The following is a 24,811-nucleotide window of genomic DNA, read 5'->3' as shown; positions in this document are numbered from 1 at the left end:
TACCGCGGTTTTAACACTAACGAAACTAAGCACCGGCACCAGCTCACCCTGAGCTGGTGCTCGGTGTTTACAGCTTAAACCTACCATTTGAAATGGTAGGTTTCCTTTAAAGGAAATTTACCAGTAAGATGAAGGGTTGCACACCAAGCAGTGACATACTGGTGTGTGACCCCTCTGGCAGGATGCACTATTCTTTAAGCTTCCCAAGCCCATGTTTTTAAGAAGAAAAAGGCTTTGAATATATGCAAATGAGCTGGTGGGCTTTAGCTTGCATTAACACCTATGGAGCCTGGAGCCCCCCCTCCCAGGCATTTCAAAGCCTTTTTTTGGGGTAAAAGCCTAGGCATAAGAAGCACAGATAAAAGAGGAGCCGATTCTGACAGAGCTGGCACACACCAGTATGTCAGGGTGCTTGGTTCACAATCCTTTATCCTGGTGGTAGATGTGCTTTAAGTCTATCTTGCACAGCAATTGGAATTGGTGGCATTAGAAAATGTTAGCTCACCCAAGGCCTAAATAGCCTAAACGTGACACAATAGCCTATATTTAAACAATAGGTTTGTGATTTACTGCTATCCTCAGAATTATAATAATTTCAATGATTTCATTTTATTTTATAGTTATTGCCATGAAAATCATTGGAAATGTACAGACCATACCTGTCTTGTTGAGCCAGAATTGATACATTTTATCAATAAAGGGAACTTTGGGTAAGTAAATTAATTAATTATACTCATGATTCATGATCTCATGAAGCAATATTAAATGAGTTTCAACAAAGATGACCACAGGGTAAAGACATGTAATAAGTTGTAGCTTAGTTTGTGCCTGAACACTGGAACCAAGATTAATCTGTCTGGAACCCTTATACCCTCAAATCAGTGGCCATACAGATGAACTTCCATTAAACTGGATGTCACTTCTCTTCAGCAAGTCCATTCATGTTATGTGAAGCTCCAATCATTGGCTCACCCGTATTATAAGTTCTCCTGTGGATATTAAATCCCATAAAGCAGGCAGCCATCAATTTCAGTGTCTTCTACTCCAGTTGTACTCAAATGTGTACTCCAAAAAATTTACTTTTGTTAAATCCATTAAAATCCATAGCTTTGCTCGGAATCCAAACAGAAATAAATAGTAATGCTCCCTCAAAACCTTCCATTTTTGAAGGGAGGCTAATACGCCCAAATATTCAAAGTAAAACCAGTATTGTTAATGGAATGTTCTAATATATAGCTCTCTTGCTTAGAAGTCATGTTTCATTTTTAAAAAATATATATTTTTTTTATCTTTAAGCAAATTAGCTTTTTGGTGGACCAGGAGAAATGCTGTACACCAAACAACTCCTTACTGCAAGGAGAGGCAATCTTTTTGAAAAGTACTGATGGTGTTTGATACAAAAACATACTGGTAGGTTGATTAGATTGTGAGCCCCATTGGGGGCAGAGTCCAATTTGGCAAGCTCTGTGCAGTGCAGCTTAATCTGGGTGCGATATATAAATAAAGGAATTATTATTATTATTATACAGAGCAGCATGGAAAGAAGCAAACAAATGTATATCACCTGCATAAAGATAATAAATAAATTTTCTCTAAAACGGCAGATCTTAGGAAAATTATTTCTGGAAAGGATATCCATTCACAAGGCTGGTTTGTTGGGAAGCTGGTGGTTGCCCAATCCCATTACGTTGCAGCTGTCTGTTGTTGTACAGTAGTAGTCTTTGTGTATGCAATGCTTAAACCCTTTAAATATTAATATTACAATGTTAAAGTGCTAATTAGAGATGAGCGAACATACTCGTCCGAGCTTGATGCTCGATCGAGCATTAGCGTACTCGTAACTGCTCGTTGCTCGGACGAGTATTTCGCCCGCTCAAGAAAATGGCAGCTCCCGCCGTTTTGCTTTTTGGCGGCTAGAAACAGAGCCAATCACAAGCCAGGAGACTCTGCACTCCACCCAGCATGACGTGGTACCCTTACACGTAGATAGCAGTGGTTGGCTGGCCAGATCAGGTGACCCTGGGATAGACTAGCCGCTGCCCGCGCTGCTCGGATCATTCTCTGTCTGGATGCCGCTAGGGAGAGAGCTGCTGCTGGTCAGGGAAAGCGTTAGGGTGTTCTATTAGCTTACTGTTAGGCAGGAGTGATTCTAAAAGAACCCAACAGCCCTTCTTAGGGCTACAATAACGTTATAATTTTTTTTTTTTTTTATTTGCAGCTAGTACCATATTGTGAGGAATTTGCAGGGGGACTTGCTACCGTTGTGTTTAGCTCTTAGTGACACACATATCCACCTCAAACACCAAAGTAGGAAAATTTATTAGGGGTTTGAGTAGAATTAGGCACAGTCTGCCAGTTTCTTTTTATTTTACGTTTATTGTTTTAATAACTCAGTGTCATCTCATCTGGCATAGTAGTGTGCTGTAATACTTGGCTAGAAAATAGCCATAGGAGAATACAAACGGCTTAATTACGCCTACAGTAGCGTTATATATATTTGATTTCTGGTTGATCTGCTGGTGGCTGTAGTTGTTGCAGTGCATCTACTAGCAAATTGTGAGCAATTTGGAGTCAGACTTGCGACCACTGTGTTTTAGTGACGCACATATCCATCGCAAAGACCGAAGTGGGAAAATTTATTAGGGCCCGGGGTTGTATTTCAATTAGGCACAGTCTGCCATTTCCTTTTTTATTTTACGTTTATTTTTTTCATAACTCAGCGTCATCTCATCTGGCATAGTAGTGTGCTGTAATACTTGGCTAGAAAATAGCCATAGGAGAATACAAACGGCTTAATTACGCCTACAGTAGCGTTATATATATTTGATTTCTGGTTGATCTGCTGGTGGCTGTAGTTGTTGCAGTGCATCTACTAGTAAATTGTGAGCAATTTGGAGTCAGACTTGCGACCACTGTGTTTTAGTGACGCACATATCCATCGCAAAGACCGAAGTGGGAAAATTTATTAGGGCCCGGGGTTGTATTTCAATTAGGCACAGTCTGCCATTTCCTTTTTTATTTTACGTTTATTTTTTTCATAACTCAGCGTCATCTCATCTGGCATAGCAGTGTGCTTTCATACTTGGCTATAAAATAGCCATAGGAGAATACAAACGGCTTAATTACGCCTACAGTAGCGTTATATATATTTGATTTCTGGTTGATCTGCTGGTGGCTGTAGTTGTTGCAGTGCATCTACTAGTAAATTGTGAGCAATTTGGAGTCAGACTTGCGACCACTGTGTTTTAGTGACGCACATATCCATCGCAAAGACCGAAGTGGGAAAATTTATTAGGGCCCGGGGTTGTATTTCAATTAGGCACAGTCTGCCATTTCCTTTTTTATTTTACGTTTATTTTTTTCATAACTCAGCGTCATCTCATCTGGCATAGCAGTGTGCTTTCATACTTGGCTATAAAATAGCCATAGCAATAGGATAGCATCGTTTGGTTTTAAAAACTAAAAAACACAAAAAAAAAAAAAAAAAGTTAAAAAAAAAATTCAAGTTATAACTCTCATTTTCAAAATGTTTAACCCGAGGGCTAGGGGTAGAGGACGAGGGTGGGGAAATGGGCGTCCAACTACTGCAGGGGTCAGAGGCCGTGGTCCTGGGCGGGGTGAGACACCACCTGCTTATGAGGGAGCAGGGGAACGCCGCAGAGCTACACTCCCTAGGTTCATGTCTGAAGTTACTGGGACTCGTGGTAGAGCACTGTTGAGGCCAGAACAGTGCGAACAGGTGATGTCGTGGATTGCCGACAATGCTTCGAGCAATTTGTCCACCAGTCAGTCTTCCACGCAGTCCACCCATGTCACCGAAATCGGCACTCCTCCAGCTCCTGCACCTCAGCCTCCTCCCCCCCAGTCTGCCCCCTCCCAGCAAAATTTGCCATTTGAACCGGCATACTCTGAGGAACTGTTTTCTGGACCCTTCCCACAGTCACAAACCACTTGTCCGGTTGCTGATGAGCAATTTTCCGATGCCCAGGTTTTCCACCAGTCGCAGTCTGTGGGTGATGATGACCTTGTTGACGTACTGGAAGAAGTGTGTAAAGAGGTGTCCGACGATGAGGAGACACGGTTGTCAGACAGTGGGGAAGTTGTTGTCAGGGCAGGAAGTCCGAGGGGGGAGCAGACTGAGGGATCGGAGGATGATGAGGTGACAGACCAAAGCTGGGTTGAGAGGCCGGGTGAACACAGTGCTTCTGAGACGGAGGAGAGTCCTCGACCAGAACAGGTTGGAAGAGGCAGTGGTGGGGCCAGATGGAGAGGCAGGGCCAGAGCTGGTGCATCAGCGCCAAATGTGTCAACTAGTGAAGCTCCCGTGGCGAGGGCTCCTGCGGCGAGGGCTAGATTTTCAGAAGTCTGGAGGTTCTTTAAGGAAACACCGGATGACCGACGGACTGTGGTGTGCCACATTTGCCAAACCAGGATCAGCAGGGGTTCCACCACTACTAGCTTAACTACCACCAGTATGCGCAGGCATATGAATGCTAAACACCCCACTCAGTGGCAACAAGCGTGTTCACCTCCGGCCGTGCACACCACTATTCCTTCCCCTGTGTCAGCTGATAGTCAGCCCCCTGCCCAGGACCCTGCCACAAAAACCCCATCGTCGCCTCCACGATCCTCCACAGCATCCACCAGCGTTCAGCTCTCCATACCCCAGACGCTGGAGCGGAAACGCAAATATAGTGCAACCCACCCGCACGCCCAAGCCCTTAATGTGCACATCTCCAGATTGCTAAGCCTGGAGATGCTGCCCTATAGGCTAGTAGAGACCGAGGCCTTTCGCAGCCTCATGGCGGCGGCCGCCCCTCGGTATTCGGTCCCCAGCCGCCACTACTTTTCCCGATGTGCCGCCCCAGCCCTGCACCAGCACGTGTCAGACAACATAATCCGTGCCCTGACCAACGCCGTTTCTGACAAGGTCCACCTGACCACGGACACGTGGACGAGTGCTGCCGGGCAGGGCCACTATATATCTCTGACGGCACATTGGGTTAACTTGGTGGAGGCTGGGACCGAGTGTGACCCTGCGGCTGGTCATATACTGCCGACGCCGAGGATTGCGGGGCCTACCTTGGTCCAGGTGTTTGAGGCCTACTATGCCTCCTCCTCCTCCCACCCCTCCTCCACCTCCTCCTCCGAACGACCATCCGTGGGCATGGCGCCATCAGTCGGTAGCTCTAGGCACAGCAGCAGTGCCGTCGCTAAGCGACAGCAGGCGGTGCTCAAACTGCTGAGCCTAGGCGATAAAAGGCACACCGCCCAAGAACTATTACAGGGCATCACGGCGCAGACTGATCTGTGGCTGGCACCGCTGAACCTGAAGCCAGGCATGGTTGTGTGTGACAACGGCCGTAACCTGGTGGCGGCTCTGCAACTCGGCAGACTGACACATGTGCCATGCCTGGCCCATGTGTTAAATCTGATAGTTCAGCGTTTCCTCAAGACATACCCCAATCTGTCTGATTTGCTCACGAAGGTGCGCCGCATCTGTGCGCATTTCAGGAAGTCCAGCACAGATGCTGCCACTCTCAGGGCAGCGCAGCGCCGCCTCCAACTGCCCGCTCACCGACTGTTGTGCGACGTGCCCACGAGGTGGAATTCAACACTGACCGTGTTATCCAGAGTTTACCAGCAGCGCCGAGCGATTGTAGACTGCCAGATGTCAACTTCCACCAGAACTGGTAGTCAGGTCAGTCAGCTTCCTCAAGTCTACAATGAGGAGTGGACGTGGATGTCTTATATCTGTCAGGTGCTGAGTAACTATGAGGAGTCAACACAGATGGTCAGTGGCGATGCCGCCATCATCAGCCTCACCATCCCGCTGCTTGGCCTGTTGAAAAACTCTCTGGTCAGCATGAAGTCGGAAGCTTTGCGCTCCTCACAAGAGACGGGGGAAGAAGATTCCCTTGTTGATAGCCAAAGCACCCTTAGGTCTGTTTCTCAGCGCATATCGGAGGAGGTGGAGGTGGAGGAGGAAGAGGAGGAGAATGTTGGCGAGACACAAGAGGGGACCATTGTTGAGTCCTTCACTGTTGAGCGTGTATGGGCAGAAGAAGAGGAATTGGAGGAGTTGGAGGAGGAGGAAATGGACAGTCAGGCCAGTGAGGGGAGTGAATTCTTACGCGTTGGTACTCTGGCGCATATGGCAGATTTCATGCTAGGCTGCCTATCCCGTGACCCTCGCGTTCAAAGAATTTATTCCAGCACCGATTACTGGGTGTTCACTCTCCTGGACCCACGGTACAAGCAAAATCTTTCCACTCTCATCCCTGGAGAGGAAAGGAGTGTGAGAATGCATGAATACCAGCAGGCCCTGGTGCACAAGCTGAAATAGTATTTCCCTTCTGACAGCGCTAGCGGCAGAGTGCGTAGTTCTGCGGGACAAGTAGCGAGGGAGAGTAGGCGAGCAGGCAGCTTGTCCAGCACTGGCAAGGGTACGCTTTACAAGGCTTTTGCCAGCTTTATGTCACCCCAGCAAGACACTGTCACCTGTCCCCAGTCTCGGCAGAGTAGGGCTGATCTTTACAGAAAGATGGTGAGGGAGTACGTAGCTGACCATACCATCTTCCTAAATGATCACACAGCTCCCTACAACTACTGGGTTTCAAAGCTGGACATGTGGCACGAACTGGCGCTGTACGCCTTGGAGGTTCTTGCCTGCCCTGCCGCTAGCGTCTTGTCCGAGCGGGTTTTCAGTGCAGCTGGTGGCATCATCACCGATAAGCGTACACGCCTGTCGACTGACAGCGCTGACAGGCTGACGCTTATCAAGATGAATAAAGCATGGATTTCTCCTAATTTCCAATCTCCAGCAGGTGAAGGAAGCTCAACCTGAATAATTTATCCACTCCTCCTCCTCCTCCTCCTCATTTTCCTCCTTCTCCTGCTCTTTGTACAGTAAAGCAGAGGAAACTGGCTATTTTTTGACAGGGCCCACTGGCTCTACCTATAGTACTTTATGCATTTAATTTTTCTGGAGGGCCACCGACCCGGTCCTCTGTTTTAAACAATTTTTGGGAGTGCCACATACAGGCACTCAATCTATTCAATTTTTCTGGAGGGCCACCTACCTGCTCCTCTGGTTTGAAAACTTTTTTGCACTGCCACATACAGGCACTCAATCTATTCCATTTTTCTGGAGGGCCACCTACCTGCTCCTCTGGTTTGAAAACTTTTTTGGACTGCCACATACAGGCACTCAATCTATTCCATTTTTCTGGAGGGCCACCTACCTGCTCCTCTGGTTTGAAAACTTTTTTGGACTGCCACATACAGGCACTCAATCTATTCAATTTTTCTGGAGGGCCACCTACCTGCTCCTCTGGTTTGAAAACTTTTTTGCACTGCCACATACAGGCACTCAATCTATTCCATTTTTCTGGAGGGCCACCTACCTGCTCCTCTGGTTTGAAAACTTTTTTGGACTGCCACATACAGGCACTCAATCTATTCCATTTTTCTGGAGGGCCACCTACCTGCTCCTCTGGTTTGAAAACTTTTTTGGACTGCCACATACAGGCACTCAATCTATTCCATTTTTCTGGAGGGCCACCTACCTGCTCCTCTGGTTTGAAAACTTTTTTGGACTGCCACATACAGGCACTCAATCTATTCCATTTTTCTGGAGGGCCACCTACCTGCTCCTCTGGTTTGAAAACTTTTTTGGACTGCCACATACAGGCACTCAATCTATTCCATTTTTCTGGAGGGCCACCTACCTGCTCCTCTGGTTTGAAAACTTTTTTGGACTGCCACATACAGGCACTCAATCTATTCCATTTTTCTGAAGGGCCACCTACCTGCTCCTCTGGTTTGAAAACTTTTTTGGACTGCCACATACAGGCACTCAATCTATTCCATTTTTCTGGAGGGCCACCTACCCGCTCCTCTGGTTTGAAAACTTTTTTGGACTGCCACATACAGGCACTATCCAAATTAAATTGTCTCCATAGCAGCCTCCACACGTTGTCTCCATTGCTTCCTCCAAAAGTCGTCCATATAGCTGCCTCCATACATCGTCCCTTTATCAAACGAGGTGTGTCAGGCAGAAATTTGGGTTGTTTTCATGGATTCCACATCAAAGTTGTTAACTTTGTCGCCACCCAGCTGTGTTATCCACAAAATATACTGGCAAACTTTTATCATTTACCAATATTATTTCAGCGCTTCTTGCGCTTCTGTTTACATTCCCCTCACCCGCCATATCCTAAACTTATAAGAACGCTACTACACTTGATCTTATACAAAAGGTTCTTAGAAGTGCTGTTTGGGGAGTAGCCTAGAGACAGGGGCTTGGATTGGCGAAAGCTCGCCTGGCAGCGGAGCGCCAGCTCCATGCCAAGATCCAACTAACATAGTTTTAACTGCAGCACCTTTAATCTACTACTAGTTCACTGCCTCCATACATGGTCCCCTTATCAAACGAGCTGTGTCAGGCAGAATTTTGGGTTGTTTTCATGGCTTCCATGTTAACTTTGTCGCCACCCTGCTGTGTAATCCACAAAATATACTGGCAAACTTTTATCATGTACCGATATTATTTGAGCGCTTCTTGCTCACCTCCTTTGGTTCCTCTCTGCCACCCATTGGTTTGAAGCCTGAGTCCATTTAGGGTATGTCGCCATGCCACTCTCTAGCCTGCCGCTGCTGCCGCTGCCTCTGCATGAAGTCCCCTATAGTGTCAGGGTCAATTATTGGATGTTTTAGATGCTATCTAGCTTCATTCTGTCACTCTGTCATGGCCATGCTGTTGCCCATAATTTTGGCATAATGGTGCGATTAAGCAGCCTCAGAGGCATCCATGCATGCTGCCCCTGCTGTTTCCTGTCCATTTCCGTGGTGTTTCCATCCTTTTCTGAGGTTCCCAGGTGTTTGGCCAAGCTTCCCTGTGCAGAGCCTTGGTCCCCTTGAAAAATGCTCGAGTCTCCCATTGACTTCAATGGGGCTCGTTATTCGAGACGAGCACTCGAGCATCGGGAAAAGTTCGTCTCGAATAACGAGTACCCGAGCATTTTAGTGCTCGCTCATCTCTAGTGCTAATCAGTATATGGCTGCTGGGGGTGCAATTGACCCTCAAATGTTCAGCTTAAGAACTTATACAGTGGACAGAGCTAGAAGCGTAGGACTCTGTCTATTGCCTAGGAGCAGCAGAGGGGAATTGCAGCTCTTTTATTCTCTTGAATAGTAGAGTGAAATCAGTATGAAAACCTTTTCTGGCAATTATGCTGAGAGTACATCCATTGTATAAACAGCGTTTGGGATCCTGCTTTTAGATTATCATCTGTATGTTTTTACTGTAGTTTATTTCAAGCACTAACATTTGCTTTCACTTTCAAAACATACTAACAAGATAATCGCAGTATATGTCTATTGAGTCACAGTTCAGGGACAGATAAAAAAAAATGACAAATATTATGTATTAACCAAATAACAATGGTAAAGAAAATAAATACTATTTTGTTCATTGCAGATGGAAGGCAGACAACTACACTCAATTTTGGGGCATGACATTAAATGAAGGATTTGAGTATAGGTTGGGTACTAAACCTCCATCTCCCTCGCTCCTCAGCATGAATGAAATGGCTGTAAGTATAGTTAACAGTTCTGCCACAGATTGCTGAAAAATGCATCTAAAAATTGACAATAGTGAGCTAAAGAAAAATAGGGGCACTGCCTCATGTTTTATTCTCAAAACTGTGAATTGCAAGCTACAGCATTATTAAAATTAAAAAAATCTTCATTGAGATTAAGCTTGTGGGACATTTTTGAATGAATTTTTTCTGTATTTCACAATGTCATATTTTTCTCTAACTTGTATTAGATATTGATAAATGTTTAATAACCATGTAGCATCTTTAGGTCAAGAAATCCTCAGTGTGAATGCTAACATTGTGTAAGGGTCTGTATTTGGAAAGAATACTAAAGGGGCAAATTTTATATACATCTCTATGTCTAACATTTTTGCCTGTATCAATTACTCTTTATTTTAGGCCACCATCTGACTTGTATCACATTGAAGCCATACAAAATTTAAAAATGTAAAAAAAACTATCATATAATAAAATATGCATATATCAGCTTCAGAGGCTAATCCAATTCCGACCCCCCCCCCCAAAAAAAAAAGTTATTAGCACAAAAAATATGAAGCTTTGCTACAATTGTTTTACAAATAAGCCTCAAAATCACCCAGTTGCACGAGCCATAATTATCACAGAGAGTAATAAGAGCTGTGTGACATCACATGCCCATGGATGAGATATCTATCTACTGAAAGTACACTCTGAAGTTTTCTATAACATTACATCAAGCAGATATCTAGAAAAACATGAGGAATTTATACATAAAGCATATTGGAAAATTGTATATACTTTTCATTGAACAAACAATAATATTTATTTGCTGAAATGGGAAATTCTCTTTTACATTAATTAAAATCAAAGCATGTATTGAAGTTTCAACATAATGCGAACAATATTAACCTCCACCCCCCAAAATACACACATACCCACTTGTGGGAAAACATCATACCTTATGTACCTATATACAGGCCTTGTACAACAAAGTACACAAAATAAATGTATAAATACCATAATATGGAAAACACAAAATTTTATTGAACAAAATAATAATACACATATGATCACTGCAATAAAAACAACCCATAAAATCAATCCCTGGTGGACTAAAGGTACACCGCCATTCCTGTACAATCACATTGTAAACCACAGTCAGTCAATTCATTACAGGTGTAAACATAAGGTTTCAATGTAACACACAAGTCAATCGATATAATATATTACAAGTGTAAACAAGGGGTTTATAATGTAAACCTAATCTAAATAACATGGAACCTGGTAGGAGGTCATATAAACCAAACAAGACAAAATAAAGTGCATCGTGCAAAATAGCTATATATACCAACCAGGCTGCATATTGAACAGGAGATGTGGCGCTGTACCAGACAACCCCGACGCACGTTTCGCCGTCGCTACCTCAGGGGGTGTACCTTTAGTCCACCAGGGATTGATTTTATGGGTTGTTTTTATTGCAGTGATCATATGTGTATTATTATTTTGTTCAATAAAATTTTGTGTTTTCCATATTATGGTATTTATACATTTATTTTGTGTACTTTGTTGTACAAGGCCTGTATATAGGTACATATAGTTGGTGTTCATAGCAGTCCTTGCTTTCCACACATTATCTGGATAATTGGTATTGAACATCATACCTTAGTTTGTCAGATCTCTGAAATAGATTTTGGAGATGCTAAGAAATTGAAAAAATGCCTATAAAGTGTATATTTATCCACTTAAGATTAGACAAAAATGCCCATAAACCATTTTAACGCAGCAGGTAAACCAAGAAGAAACATCATTATATAATCTCAAAGATACAAAGATAATAGAGTATTGTAAATTGCAAGAATAAAACACTGGCTTGTGCTTTTGTCATACTTGATCATTAGTATCTAGCACAAATGATTCATTAAATTATGTTTTTGACAGTAATATACGCAATTTTATAGAAAGGAGTTAAGAAAAGGCTATAAACTGTATTATTATTATTAGAACATTGAACAATGAGTCACAAAGCTATTTCCGAAGGACACGTGAGTCTTCTTGAAAAAGGTTATGAACTCTCACTCAATAACAAATTGCTAACGAATTCTTTATTATATTTCATGACTTAAAGGTCACACAACAAAATAATAAAATACTACATCTAACATGGGAATGCCATTTGAAAAATTATAGAATTCGTACATGTCTTTTTTTAGTTGAGTAACATCTAAATGGAAATCTGGTACACAGAGCAAGTAACACAATGGGGCACATTTACTTACCCGGCCCATTCGCGATCCAGCGGCGCGTTCTCTGCACAGGATTCGGGTCCGGCTGGGATTTAAGATGGTAGTTCCTCCGCCGTCCACCAGGTGGCGCTGCAGCGCCGAAAATAATCTTAACGCCCCGGAATGCACCATCCCATAGAAGGTGAAGGTGAGCGCTCCCCAAGCGACACGTTTTCGGTTTTTAAATACGTCGGGTTTTCGTTCGGCCACGCCCCCCCGATTTCTGTCGCGCGCATGCCGGCCCCGATGCGCCACAATCCGATCGCGTGCGCCAAAAACCCGGGGCAATTCATGTACAAGCGGCGCAAATCGGAAATATTCGGGTAACACGTCGGGAAAACGCGAATCGGGCCCTTAGTAAATGACCCCCAGTATCTTTTATCTGTATTTAAAAGCATTACAACCAAGACTTTCCTGCATACTTCTATTTCCATGGGTATTGATATAAGGATTTACAAGGGTAGGATGACATTTCAATCAATTTATATAATCTTGACTGATTTAGTCAAATACTTTAGAGCAAATGATCAAGCGCTTGCTTGAGTTCATGGCCAGAGGTGCTGATGTGGAGCCTCCGCTTTGATGTGTAGTCAGAGCAGAAAATCTACGTCTCTGGAGTTGGTGCGATAGACCCATGAGTCTTTCTTGAGGGCGCTGACGAGCAGAGGCAAGGACTAGATGATTACCGAAACAGGGATGGATGACACCTCTGAAGGTGGAGAATTTATGATTGAGCAGTGCTGATGCCCTTTTTTGGCTTTTGTTGATGAAAGAGGAATCTTCTGGAGTCTCAAGAAGATGAAATGGACACTGGACGGCTAATAGAGGTCTGCTAGAGTGAGGGTGGGTTATACGCTTACAGCATAGGTAGTAAAAGTTATACTGTGTTCCGGGATAATTAACTTCTTGGTAAGTTACTACTAGTTAGCTGCTAAACTAGCATGTTGGTTTTGCCCAGTGATTTCCCTGTACTCCAGTTATGAGGGGGTGGGGGTTGTTACAGTTGGCATATAGGGTAGCAGGACTTACTGTTGAAGCATGTTCAAAAAGAAAAAAGGAAGGGGTGTACTCACATACCCTGGCTGGTCCGTAGTTTGGGTTCCTCTGTAGTTTTAGTGCTGCAACGGTGTCCGGCATAAAGGTAAATCCAAGGAAAATTTGAAGGAAAAAACCGGAGCACTTTGTAGATAAAAAATCACGAGTTACTTTATTCAATATCCATTAAAAAACGCACATGGCTTGTGCATAGAGGTGTAGGTTACAGTGGCAGAGACCTACGCGTTTCAGCTCACTGCGGAGCCTTAATCATGGTATAACACACCAAACATAAAAACAACACTTATAAACCCTGTTGCACACCTGAACGATACCTGTGGATTACGTCATTTCCTGGTAACACACCTGCAGTTAAATTCTACTTCTGTATGTTGGCGAACAAGACGTAAAATAGAATATAAAGGAGGCCTTTTCGTATGTTTGTTATAAACCATTTTGTGTGTGTATATTGTATGTTAGTATATAAAGGCTAAATCATTTTTCGAATTCATCCCACGGGGATATCTGGCATTTAAAGACAGAATCCAGAACGCCTCCCTTCTTAGGAGGAGTTTTCTCCAATTACCGCCTCTGGAAGGTTTGTTAACCTGTTCAATGCCAAAAAAGCGGAAACTGGAGAGATTTTTATTATGAGTGTCAATAAAGTGTTTGGCGGCTCCTGAAGCATTGGAGTCACCATTCCTAATACTGTTCAAATGTTGTGCGATTCTGGTCTTTAATTTCTGTATTGTGCAGCCAACATAGATCATTGAACAGCATGTGCATTGGATAATATAGACAACATATTGTGTGTCACAATTGATGAACGTTTTTATTTTTCCATTTGCTTTATTGTCAATTTCAAATTCTAATGTCCTGTTGGCTGCAAATGTACAAACACCACATCTTTTACCACCACATTTATAAAAGCCCTTCACGGACAACCAGTTGGCATTATTCGTCTTAGGATTAAATGTACTTGGTGAAAGGATGTTGCCCAAAGTTTTGCCTCGCTTCGCTACGCTTCTGTGACCATTTCTCATTATTTCACATAATATTGTATCCTGGTTTAAAACCGGAATGTATTTCTGAATGATGTTCTTAACCTTGTTGAACTGTGCACTGTACGGGGTGCTAAACGTGGGGACATAATTTATAGTTTCATCAGTTCTGGAGGTCTTCTTTCTTTTTAAAAGTTCCTCCCTATTAACTCTTGTGGCTCTCCTTTTGGCGTCCTTCAGTATTGGGGTGGGATAGCCCCTATTTTTCAACCTATCCTCAATGGCCACAGATTGTGTTTGAAACTCAGTGTCATTAGAACAAATACGCTTTGCACGCAAAAATTCTCCATATGGGATTGCATTAACAGTGTGTATGGGATGACAGCTGGATGCAGATAAAATGGAGTTCCCTGCCAGGGGTTTTGAAAACATGGTTGTTATGACTGATTTGCATTCAGATGCAACTTTTAGATTGATATCCAAAAAATGTATACTGGTGGACGGTTGTTCTGACGTGAAACTCAAATTAATATCATTATCATTGATGTATAAAACGAACATTTGGAAATCTTTTGCATCACCCTGCCAAACCATCAGGATATCGTCCACATATCTTCCATAAAAAATAATATTATGCAAAAAAGGATTGCAGGACGAAAAGATATTGGTTTCCTCCCACCACGCCATAAATAATATGGCCAATGATGGGGAAAATTTTGAACCCATCGGGGCACCGCAAATTTGTAAAAAATATTCTTTATTAAACATAAAAAAGTTATTGTTTAGAAGATATTCAATACAAGCTATTAAATACATTTTTAGGTCAATATCAAATTTGCTGTATTTATCCAGATGGTATTGGACAGCAGTGATGGCTAAGGTGTGGGGGATGCAAGAATAGAGACCAACTACATCGCATGTACCAAAAAGAAAGGAACTGTCCCATTCAAAATTTTCAAAGAAGCGCAGTACATCTGAACTATCCCTAAGGAAGCCCGGAGTTCTGGCGACTAATGGTTGGAGGTGCGAATCAACCCAGGCACTGAGCCGCTCATTGAGAGACCCAATGCCTGAGATGATCGGACGAAGTGGAGGAGGAAATGTATTTTTATGAGTTTTTGGGAGTCCGTGGAATATAGGCATATTAGGATTCTCCACATTCAAAAAATTGGCTGTTTTTTTGTCTAAGACCCCCAGGGATGTACCATCATTAATTAATTGATTTAAAATTTGTTTGGCAGAGGATGTAGGGTCTGCTGGAAGTCTGATATAGGTATTAGGGTCATCTAGGATATTCCTAGCTAGATGCACGTATAGACCTGTGTCCATAACTACCACTGAACCCCCTTTATCTGATTTGCGAATTATCAGATGGGGATTTCTTTTAATAGTTTGTATGGCTTGGAATTGTTTATTACTCAAATTGTGTCGTGGAGAATGGTATGCAGACCGGATTGAATTATTGAGTTGATGTAACTCTTTCTCAACAAGAGTTTGAAAGAGATCTAATGCAGGTACTCTAGATTTTATTGGATAGAAATCCTTGTTAGTTGTGGCATGTTTAACATCTGAGGCATCTACAAGTGGGAGGTCCCTGAATTCACTGAGCTCATGTAAATTCATTAGAGCATTTTGTTCATGGAACATCAGATCAGTGAATTCATTGACTACATCGGTAGCTACAGGAGAATGGCTGGATTCATTAACTGTATCGGTGGCTACAGGAGAATGGCTAAATGGAGAAAGACTGTCACTGTCATGAGATACATTATCGAAAAAATGTCTTTTTACAGTAATAGTTCTAACAAAACGGTTTACATCCAGTAACGTTTGAAAAATGTCAAAATTTTGGGATGGAACGAAATTAAGTCCTTTGGCTAATACTGCCAACTGATCTCTTGACAAAATTGTAGGTGAAAGAACTATAACGTTCTCCTGTGAAAATGGTTTGTCCATGTCATTCATTTCTTCTTCTTGCGAGTTGAGTATCTTTTCTCCATGCTTTCTTCTTCTGTTTCGGACGCCCCGTTTTTTGATGGATTCTCACTAGACGCTTTGCTTTTAGAATATCTTTTTTTGTAGGTGCTGTTTCCAGACGTATTTGTCCCTCTGTAGTCATTCATGTTGGATTGGGTGTCCGAGGTATCTCCTTCTGATGACGTGAAGTTGACCTTTCTCTGATAGTCAGATGTATCTGATGCCTGTGAGTCATATCTTTTTTTTAAAATGGATCTAATATTTCCATAATTCCTGGGACGATATATTTTCCAATCATAGATTTGGTTTTTAGTAAAGTCCTCCACATCTCTATCATATTTCCTCTTTTTTATTTTCGTTATATCCTCCTCCGTGGTGTCCAGGTCCTTTTGTATCTTAGATCGTAGTTTCACATATTCCGCATCCTCTGAAAAGGAGGTAAGGTTTTCCTCGATAACTGAAATTTGCTGTTTTAGATCTATCAATTTTTTCTCCTCATAGGAGACAATAAGCTGCATTAAGTCATTTGAACATTTAGAGAGCACGTTGTTCCATTTTTGTTGGAATTCTTCGCAGAATACTGTGGTAGGAGATTTGTAAATTCTTAAACCTCTAGGGATTAATTCCTTCTCAAGGTATGTTTTCAGGGTGTTGTGGTCCCACCACACCCGAAGCTCCTGCTTGGACAATTTCTCCCACTGGTGAAGCTGATCTTTATAATTCGTTGTGGAAACCGACACAGTGTCTGAATTTTGACCAAAGATTGATGCTAGTCTTTGAAGTCTTTGTTCGTGAGTCATAGTTGCGATTATTGCGTTGTAGTGACCAGTACGACGTATAAATAGTCCAAAAATGTAAAATGGATATGATTTAACCAAAAATATTAAATAGAGGACCCATATTATGTGCTTTTTAGATTCACAAAGATTCATAAAATTTCTTCAATATCAATTAGCACTGTCCATTTATCCATACGTGAAGACGTTAGACATATGATAATATTTATATCATCTTGCGGACCGCCACATTGTTGTATAGGGTAGTGAGAAAAACACCACAATAAGAAGCTGCCAGATGCTTCAACAATACATATTCAAAAAGAAAAAAGGAAGGGGTGTACTCACATACCCTGGCTGGTCCGTAGTTTGGGTTCCTCTGTAGTTTTAGTGCTGCAACGGTGTCCGGCATAAAGGTAAATCCAAGGAAAATTTGAAGGAAAAAACCGGAGCACTTTGTAGATAAAAAATCACGAGTTACTTTATTCAATATCCATTAAAAAACGCACATGGCTTGTGCATAGAGGTGTAGGTTACAGTGGCAGAGACCTACGCGTTTCAGCTCACTGCGGAGCCTTAATCATGGTATAACACACCAAACATAAAAACAACACTTATAAACCCTGTTGCACACCTGAACGATACCTGTGGATTACGTCATTTCCTGGTAACACACCTGCAGTTAAATTCTACTTCTGTATGTTGGCGAACAAGACGTAAAATAGAATATAAAGGAGGCCTTTTCGTATGTTTGTTATAAACCATTTTGTGTGTGTATATTGTATGTTAGTATATAAAGGCTAAATCATTTTTCGAATTCATCCCACGGGGATATCTGGCATTTAAAGACAGAATCCAGAACGCCTCCCTTCTTAGGAGGAGTTTTCTCCAATTACCGCCTCTGGAAGGTTTGTTAACCTGTTCAATGCCAAAAAAGCGGAAACTGGAGAGATTTTTATTATGAGTGTCAATAAAGTGTTTGGCGGCTCCTAAAGCATTGGAGTCACCATTCCTAATACTGTTCAAATGTTGTGCGATTCTGGTCTTTAATTTCTGTATTGTGCAGCCAACATAGATCATTGAACAGCATGTGCATTGGATAATATAGACAACATATTGTGTGTCACAATTGATGAACGTTTTTATTTTTCCATTTGCTTTATTGTCAATTTCAAATTCTAATGTCCTGTTGGCTGCAAATGTACAAACACCACATCTTTTACCACCACATTTATAAAAGCCCTTCACGGACAACCAGTTGGCATTATTCGTCTTAGGATTAAATGTACTTGGTGAAAGGATGTTGCCCAAAGTTTTGCCTCGCTTCGCTACGCTTCTGTGACCATTTCTCATTATTTCACATAATATTGTATCCTGGTTTAAAACCGGAATGTATTTCTGAATGATGTTCTTAACCTTGTTGAACTGTGCACTGTACGGGGTGCTAAACGTGGGGACATAATTTATAGTTTCATCAGTTCTGGAGGTCTTCTTTCTTTTTAAAAGTTCCTCCCTATTAACTCTTGTGGCTCTCCTTTTGGCGTCCTTCAGTATTGGGGTGGGATAGCCCCTATTTTTCAACCTATCCTCAATGGCCACAGATTGTGTTTGAAACTCAGTGTCATTAGAACAAATACGCTTTGCACGCAAAAATTCTCCATATGGGATTGCATTAACAGTGTGTATGGGATGACAGCTGGATGCAGATAAAATGGAGTTCCCTGCCAGGGGTTTTGAAAACATGGTTGTTATGACTGATTTGCATTCAGATGCAACTTTTAGATTGATATCCAAAAAATGTATACTGGTGGACGGTTGTTCTGACGTGAAACTCAAATTAATATCATTATCATTGATGTATAAAACGAACATTTGGAAATCTTTTGCATCACCCTGCCAAACCATCAGGATATCGTCCACATATCTTCCATAAAAAATAATATTATGCAAAAAAGGATTGCAGGACGAAAAGATATTGGTTTCCTCCCACCACGCCATAAATAATATGGCCAATGATGGGGAAAATTTTGAACCCATCGGGGCACCGCAAATTTGTAAAAAATATTCTTTATTAAACATAAAAAAGTTATTGTTTAGAAGATATTCAATACAAGCTATTAAATACATTTTTAGGTCAATATCAAATTTGCTGTATTTATCCAGATGGTATTGGACAGCAGTGATGGCTAAGGTGTGGGGGATGCAAGAATAGAGACCAACTACATCGCATGTACCAAAAAGAAAGGAACTGTCCCATTCAAAATTTTCAAAGAAGCGCAGTACATCTGAACTATCCCTAAGGAAGCCCGGAGTTCTGGCGACTAATGGTTGGAGGTGCGAATCAACCCAGGCACTGAGCCGCTCATTGAGAGACCCAATGCCTGAGATGATCGGACGAAGTGGAGGAGGAAATGTATTTTTATGAGTTTTTGGGAGTCCGTGGAATATAGGCATATTAGGATTCTCCACATTCAAAAAATTGGCTGTTTTTTTGTCTAAGACCCCCAGGGATGTACCATCATTAATTAATTGATTTAAAATTTGTTTGGCAGAGGATGTAGGGTCTGCTGGAAGTCTGATATAGGTATTAGGGTCATCTAGGATATTCCTAGCTAGATGCACGTATAGACCTGTGTCCATAACTACCACTGAACCCCCTTTATCTGATTTGCGAATTATCAGATGGGGATTTCTTTTAATAGTTTGTATGGCTTGGAATTGTTTATTACTCAAATTGTGTCGTGGAGAATGGTATGCAGACCGGATTGAATTATTGAGTTGATGTAACTCTTTCTCAACAAGAGTTTGAAAGAGATCTAATGCAGGTACTCTAGATTTTATTGGATAGAAATCCTTGTTAGTTGTGGCATGTTTAACATCTGAGGCATCTACAAGTGGGAGGTCCCTGAATTCACTGAGCTCATGTAAATTCATTAGAGCATTTTGTTCATGGAACATCAGATCAGTGAATTCATTGACTACATCGGTAGCTACAGGAGAATGGCTGGATTCATTAACTGTATCGGTGGCTACAGGAGAATGGCTAAATGGAGAAAGACTGTCACTGTCATGAGATACATTATCGAAAAAATGTCTTTTTACAGTAATAGTTCTAACAAAACGGTTTACATCCAGTAACGTTTGAAAAATGTCAAAATTTTGGGATGGAACGAAATTAAGTCCTTTGGCTAATACTGCCAACTGATCTCTTGACAAAATTGTAGGTGAAAGAACTATAACGTTCTCCTGTGAAAATGGTTTGTCCATGTCATTCATTTCTTCTTCTTGCGAGTTGAGTATCTTTTCTCCATGCTTTCTTCTTCTGTTTCGGACGCCCCGTTTTTTGATGGATTCTCACTAGACGCTTTGCTTTTAGAATATCTTTTTTTGTAGGTGCTGTTTCCAGACGTATTTGTCCCTCTGTAGTCATTCATGTTGGATTGGGTGTCCGAGGTATCTCCTTCTGATGACGTGAAGTTGACCTTTCTCTGATAGTCAGATGTATCTGATGCCTGTGAGTCATATCTTTTTTTTAAAATGGATCTAATATTTCCATAATTCCTGGGACGATATATTTTCCAATCATAGATTTGGTTTTTAGTAAAGTCCTCCACATCTCTATCATATTTCCTCTTTTTTATTTTCGTTATATCCTCCTCCGTGGTGTCCAGGTCCTTTTGTATCTTAGATCGTAGTTTCACATATTCCGCATCCTCTGAAAAGGAGGTAAGGTTTTCCTCGATAACTGAAATTTGCTGTTTTAGATCTATCAATTTTTTCTCCTCATAGGAGACAATAAGCTGCATTAAGTCATTTGAACATTTAGAGAGCACGTTGTTCCATTTTTGTTGGAATTCTTCGCAGAATACTGTGGTAGGAGATTTGTAAATTCTTAAACCTCTAGGGATTAATTCCTTCTCAAGGTATGTTTTCAGGGTGTTGTGGTCCCACCACACCCGAAGCTCCTGCTTGGACAATTTCTCCCACTGGTGAAGCTGATCTTTATAATTCGTTGTGGAAACCGACACAGTGTCTGAATTTTGACCAAAGATTGATGCTAGTCTTTGAAGTCTTTGTTCGTGAGTCATAGTTGCGATTATTGCGTTGTAGTGACCAGTACGACGTATAAATAGTCCAAAAATGTAAAATGGATATGATTTAACCAAAAATATTAAATAGAGGACCCATATTATGTGCTTTTTAGATTCACAAAGATTCATAAAATTTCTTCAATATCAATTAGCACTGTCCATTTATCCATACGTGAAGACGTTAGACATATGATAATATTTATATCATCTTGCGGACCGCCACATTGTTGTATAGGGTAGTGAGAAAAACACCACAATAAGAAGCTGCCAGATGCTTCAACAATACATATTCAAAAAGAAAAAAGGAAGGGGTGTACTCACATACCCTGGCTGGTCCGTAGTTTGGGTTCCTCTGTAGTTTTAGTGCTGCAACGGTGTCCGGCATAAAGGTAAATCCAAGGAAAATTTGAAGGAAAAAACCGGAGCACTTTGTAGATAAAAAATCACGAGTTACTTTATTCAATATCCATTAAAAAACGCACATGGCTTGTGCATAGAGGTGTAGGTTACAGTGGCAGAGACCTACGCGTTTCAGCTCACTGCGGAGCCTTAATCATGGTATAACACACCAAACATAAAAACAACACTTATAAACCCTGTTGCACACCTGAACGATACCTGTGGATTACGTCATTTCCTGGTAACACACCTGCAGTTAAATTCTACTTCTGTATGTTGGCGAACAAGACGTAAAATAGAATATAAAGGAGGCCTTTTCGTATGTTTGTTATAAACCATTTTGTGTGTGTATATTGTATGTTAGTATATAAAGGCTAAATCATTTTTCGAATTCATCCCACGGGGATATCTGGCATTTAAAGACAGAATCCAGAACGCCTCCCTTCTTAGGAGGAGTTTTCTCCAATTACCGCCTCTGGAAGGTTTGTTAACCTGTTCAATGCCAAAAAAGCGGAAACTGGAGAGATTTTTATTATGAGTGTCAATAAAGTGTTTGGCGGCTCCTGAAGCATTGGAGTCACCATTCCTAATACTGTTCAAATGTTGTGCGATTCTGGTCTTTAATTTCTGTATTGTGCAGCCAACATAGATCATTGAACAGCATGTGCATTGGATAATATAGACAACATATTGTGTGTCACAATTGATGAACGTTTTTATTTTTCCATTTGCTTTATTGTCAATTTCAAATTCTAATGTCCTGTTGGCTGCAAATGTACAAACACCACATCTTTTACCACCACATTTATAAAAGCCCTTCACGGACAACCAGTTGGCATTATTCGTCTTAGGATTAAATGTACTTGGTGAAAGGATGTTGCCCAAAGTTTTGCCTCGCTTCGCTACGCTTCTGTGACCATTTCTCATTATTTCACATAATATTGTATCCTGGTTTAAAACCGGAATGTATTTCTGAATGATGTTCTTAACCTTGTTGAACTGTGCACTGTACGGGGTGCTAAACGTGGGGACATAATTTATAGTTTCATCAGTTCTGGAGGTCTTCTTTCTTTTTAAAAGTTCCTCCCTATTAACTCTTGTGGCTCTCCTTTTGGCGTCCTTCAGTATTGGGGTGGGATAGCCCCTATTTTTCAACCTATCCTCAATGGCCACAGATTGTGTTTGAAACTCAGTGTCATTAGAACAAATACGCTTTGCACGCAAAAATTCTCCATATGGGATTGCATTAACAGTGTGTATGGGATGACAGCTGGATGCAGATAAAATGGAGTTCCCTGCCAGGGGTTTTGAAAACATGGTTGTTATGACTGATTTGCATTCAGATGCAACTTTTAGATTGATATCCAAAAAATGTATACTGGTGGACGGTTGTTCTGACGTGAAACTCAAATTAATATCATTATCATTGATGTATAAAACGAACATTTGGAAATCTTTTGCATCACCCTGCCAAACCATCAGGATATCGTCCACATATCTTCCATAAAAAATAATATTATGCAAAAAAGGATTGCAGGACGAAAAGATATTGGTTTCCTCCCACCACGCCATAAATAATATGGCCAATGATGGGGAAAATTTTGAACCCATCGGGGCACCGCAAATTTGTAAAAAATATTCTTTATTAAACATAAAAAAGTTATTGTTTAGAAGATATTCAATACAAGCTATTAAATACATTTTTAGGTCAATATCAAATTTGCTGTATTTATCCAGATGGTATTGGACAGCAGTGATGGCTAAGGTGTGGGGGATGCAAGAATAGAGACCAACTACATCGCATGTACCAAAAAGAAAGGAACTGTCCCATTCAAAATTTTCAAAGAAGCGCAGTACATCTGAACTATCCCTAAGGAAGCCCGGAGTTCTGGCGACTAATGGTTGGAGGTGCGAATCAACCCAGGCACTGAGCCGCTCATTGAGAGACCCAATGCCTGAGATGATCGGACGAAGTGGAGGAGGAAATGTATTTTTATGAGTTTTTGGGAGTCCGTGGAATATAGGCATATTAGGATTCTCCACATTCAAAAAATTGGCTGTTTTTTTGTCTAAGACCCCCAGGGATGTACCATCATTAATTAATTGATTTAAAATTTGTTTGGCAGAGGATGTAGGGTCTGCTGGAAGTCTGATATAGGTATTAGGGTCATCTAGGATATTCCTAGCTAGATGCACGTATAGACCTGTGTCCATAACTACCACTGAACCCCCTTTATCTGATTTGCGAATTATCAGATGGGGATTTCTTTTAATAGTTTGTATGGCTTGGAATTGTTTATTACTCAAATTGTGTCGTGGAGAATGGTATGCAGACCGGATTGAATTATTGAGTTGATGTAACTCTTTCTCAACAAGAGTTTGAAAGAGATCTAATGCAGGTACTCTAGATTTTATTGGATAGAAATCCTTGTTAGTTGTGGCATGTTTAACATCTGAGGCATCTACAAGTGGGAGGTCCCTGAATTCACTGAGCTCATGTAAACTCCTTTATATTCTATTTTACGTCTTGTTCGCCAACATACAGAAGTAGAATTTAACTGCAGGTGTGTTACCAGGAAATGACGTAATCCACAGGTATCGTTCAGGTGTGCAACAGGGTTTATAAGTGTTGTTTTTATGTTTGGTGTGTTATACCATGATTAAGGCTCCGCAGTGAGCTGAAACGCGTAGGTCTCTGCCACTGTAACCTACACCTCTATGCACAAGCCATGTGCGTTTTTTAATGGATATTGAATAAAGTAACTCGTGATTTTTTATCTACAAAGTGCTCCGGTTTTTTCCTTCAAATTTTCCTTGGATTTACCTTTATGCCGGACACCGTTGCAGCACTAAAACTACAGAGGAACCCAAACTACGGACCAGCCAGGGTATGTGAGTACACCCCTTCCTTTTTTCTTTTTGAATATGTATTGTTGAAGCATCTGGCAGCTTCTTATTGTGGTGTTTTTCTCACTACCCTATACAACAATGTGGCGGTCCGCAAGATGATATAAATATTATCATATGTCTAACGTCTTCACGTATGGATAAATGGACAGTGCTAATTGATATTGAAGAAATTTTATGAATCTTTGTGAATCTAAAAAGCACATAATATGGGTCCTCTATTTAATATTTTTGGTTAAATCATATCCATTTTACATTTTTGGACTATTTATACGTCGTACTGGTCACTACAACGCAATAATCGCAACTATGACTCACGAACAAAGACTTCAAAGACTAGCATCAATCTTTGGTCAAAATTCAGACACTGTGTCGGTTTCCACAACGAATTATAAAGATCAGCTTCACCAGTGGGAGAAATTGTCCAAGCAGGAGCTTCGGGTGTGGTGGGACCACAACACCCTGAAAACATACCTTGAGAAGGAATTAATCCCTAGAGGTTTAAGAATTTACAAATCTCCTACCACAGTATTCTGCGAAGAATTCCAACAAAAATGGAACAACGTGCTCTCTAAATGTTCAAATGACTTAATGCAGCTTATTGTCTCCTATGAGGAGAAAAAATTGATAGATCTAAAACAGCAAATTTCAGTTATCGAGGAAAACCTTACCTCCTTTTCAGAGGATGCGGAATATGTGAAACTACGATCTAAGATACAAAAGGACCTGGACACCACGGAGGAGGATATAACGAAAATAAAA

The 24,811-nt window shown here is 41.3% G+C and overlaps 1 protein-coding gene across 1 annotated transcript in view; it reads left to right on the top strand.

The window, feature by feature from the left end:
- TINAG (tubulointerstitial nephritis antigen) overlaps positions 1-24,811 on the top strand; it is a 75,899-nt gene that overhangs the window by 13,990 nt on the left and 37,098 nt on the right. Inside the window, exons 3-4 of the mRNA XM_072142266.1 lie at positions 621-710; positions 9,482-9,596. Coding sequence (XP_071998367.1) covers positions 621-710; positions 9,482-9,596 — 205 coding nt within the window. The remainder of the gene's footprint in view (positions 1-620; positions 711-9,481; positions 9,597-24,811) is intronic.

This window comes from Engystomops pustulosus, chromosome 3, assembly GCF_040894005.1.
Source record: "Engystomops pustulosus chromosome 3, aEngPut4.maternal, whole genome shotgun sequence".
NCBI classification, from domain to species: domain Eukaryota; kingdom Metazoa; phylum Chordata; class Amphibia; order Anura; family Leptodactylidae; genus Engystomops; species Engystomops pustulosus.
The sequence above is the reverse complement of the archived record's forward strand: the minus strand, read 5'-3'. Positions and strand labels throughout refer to the sequence as shown.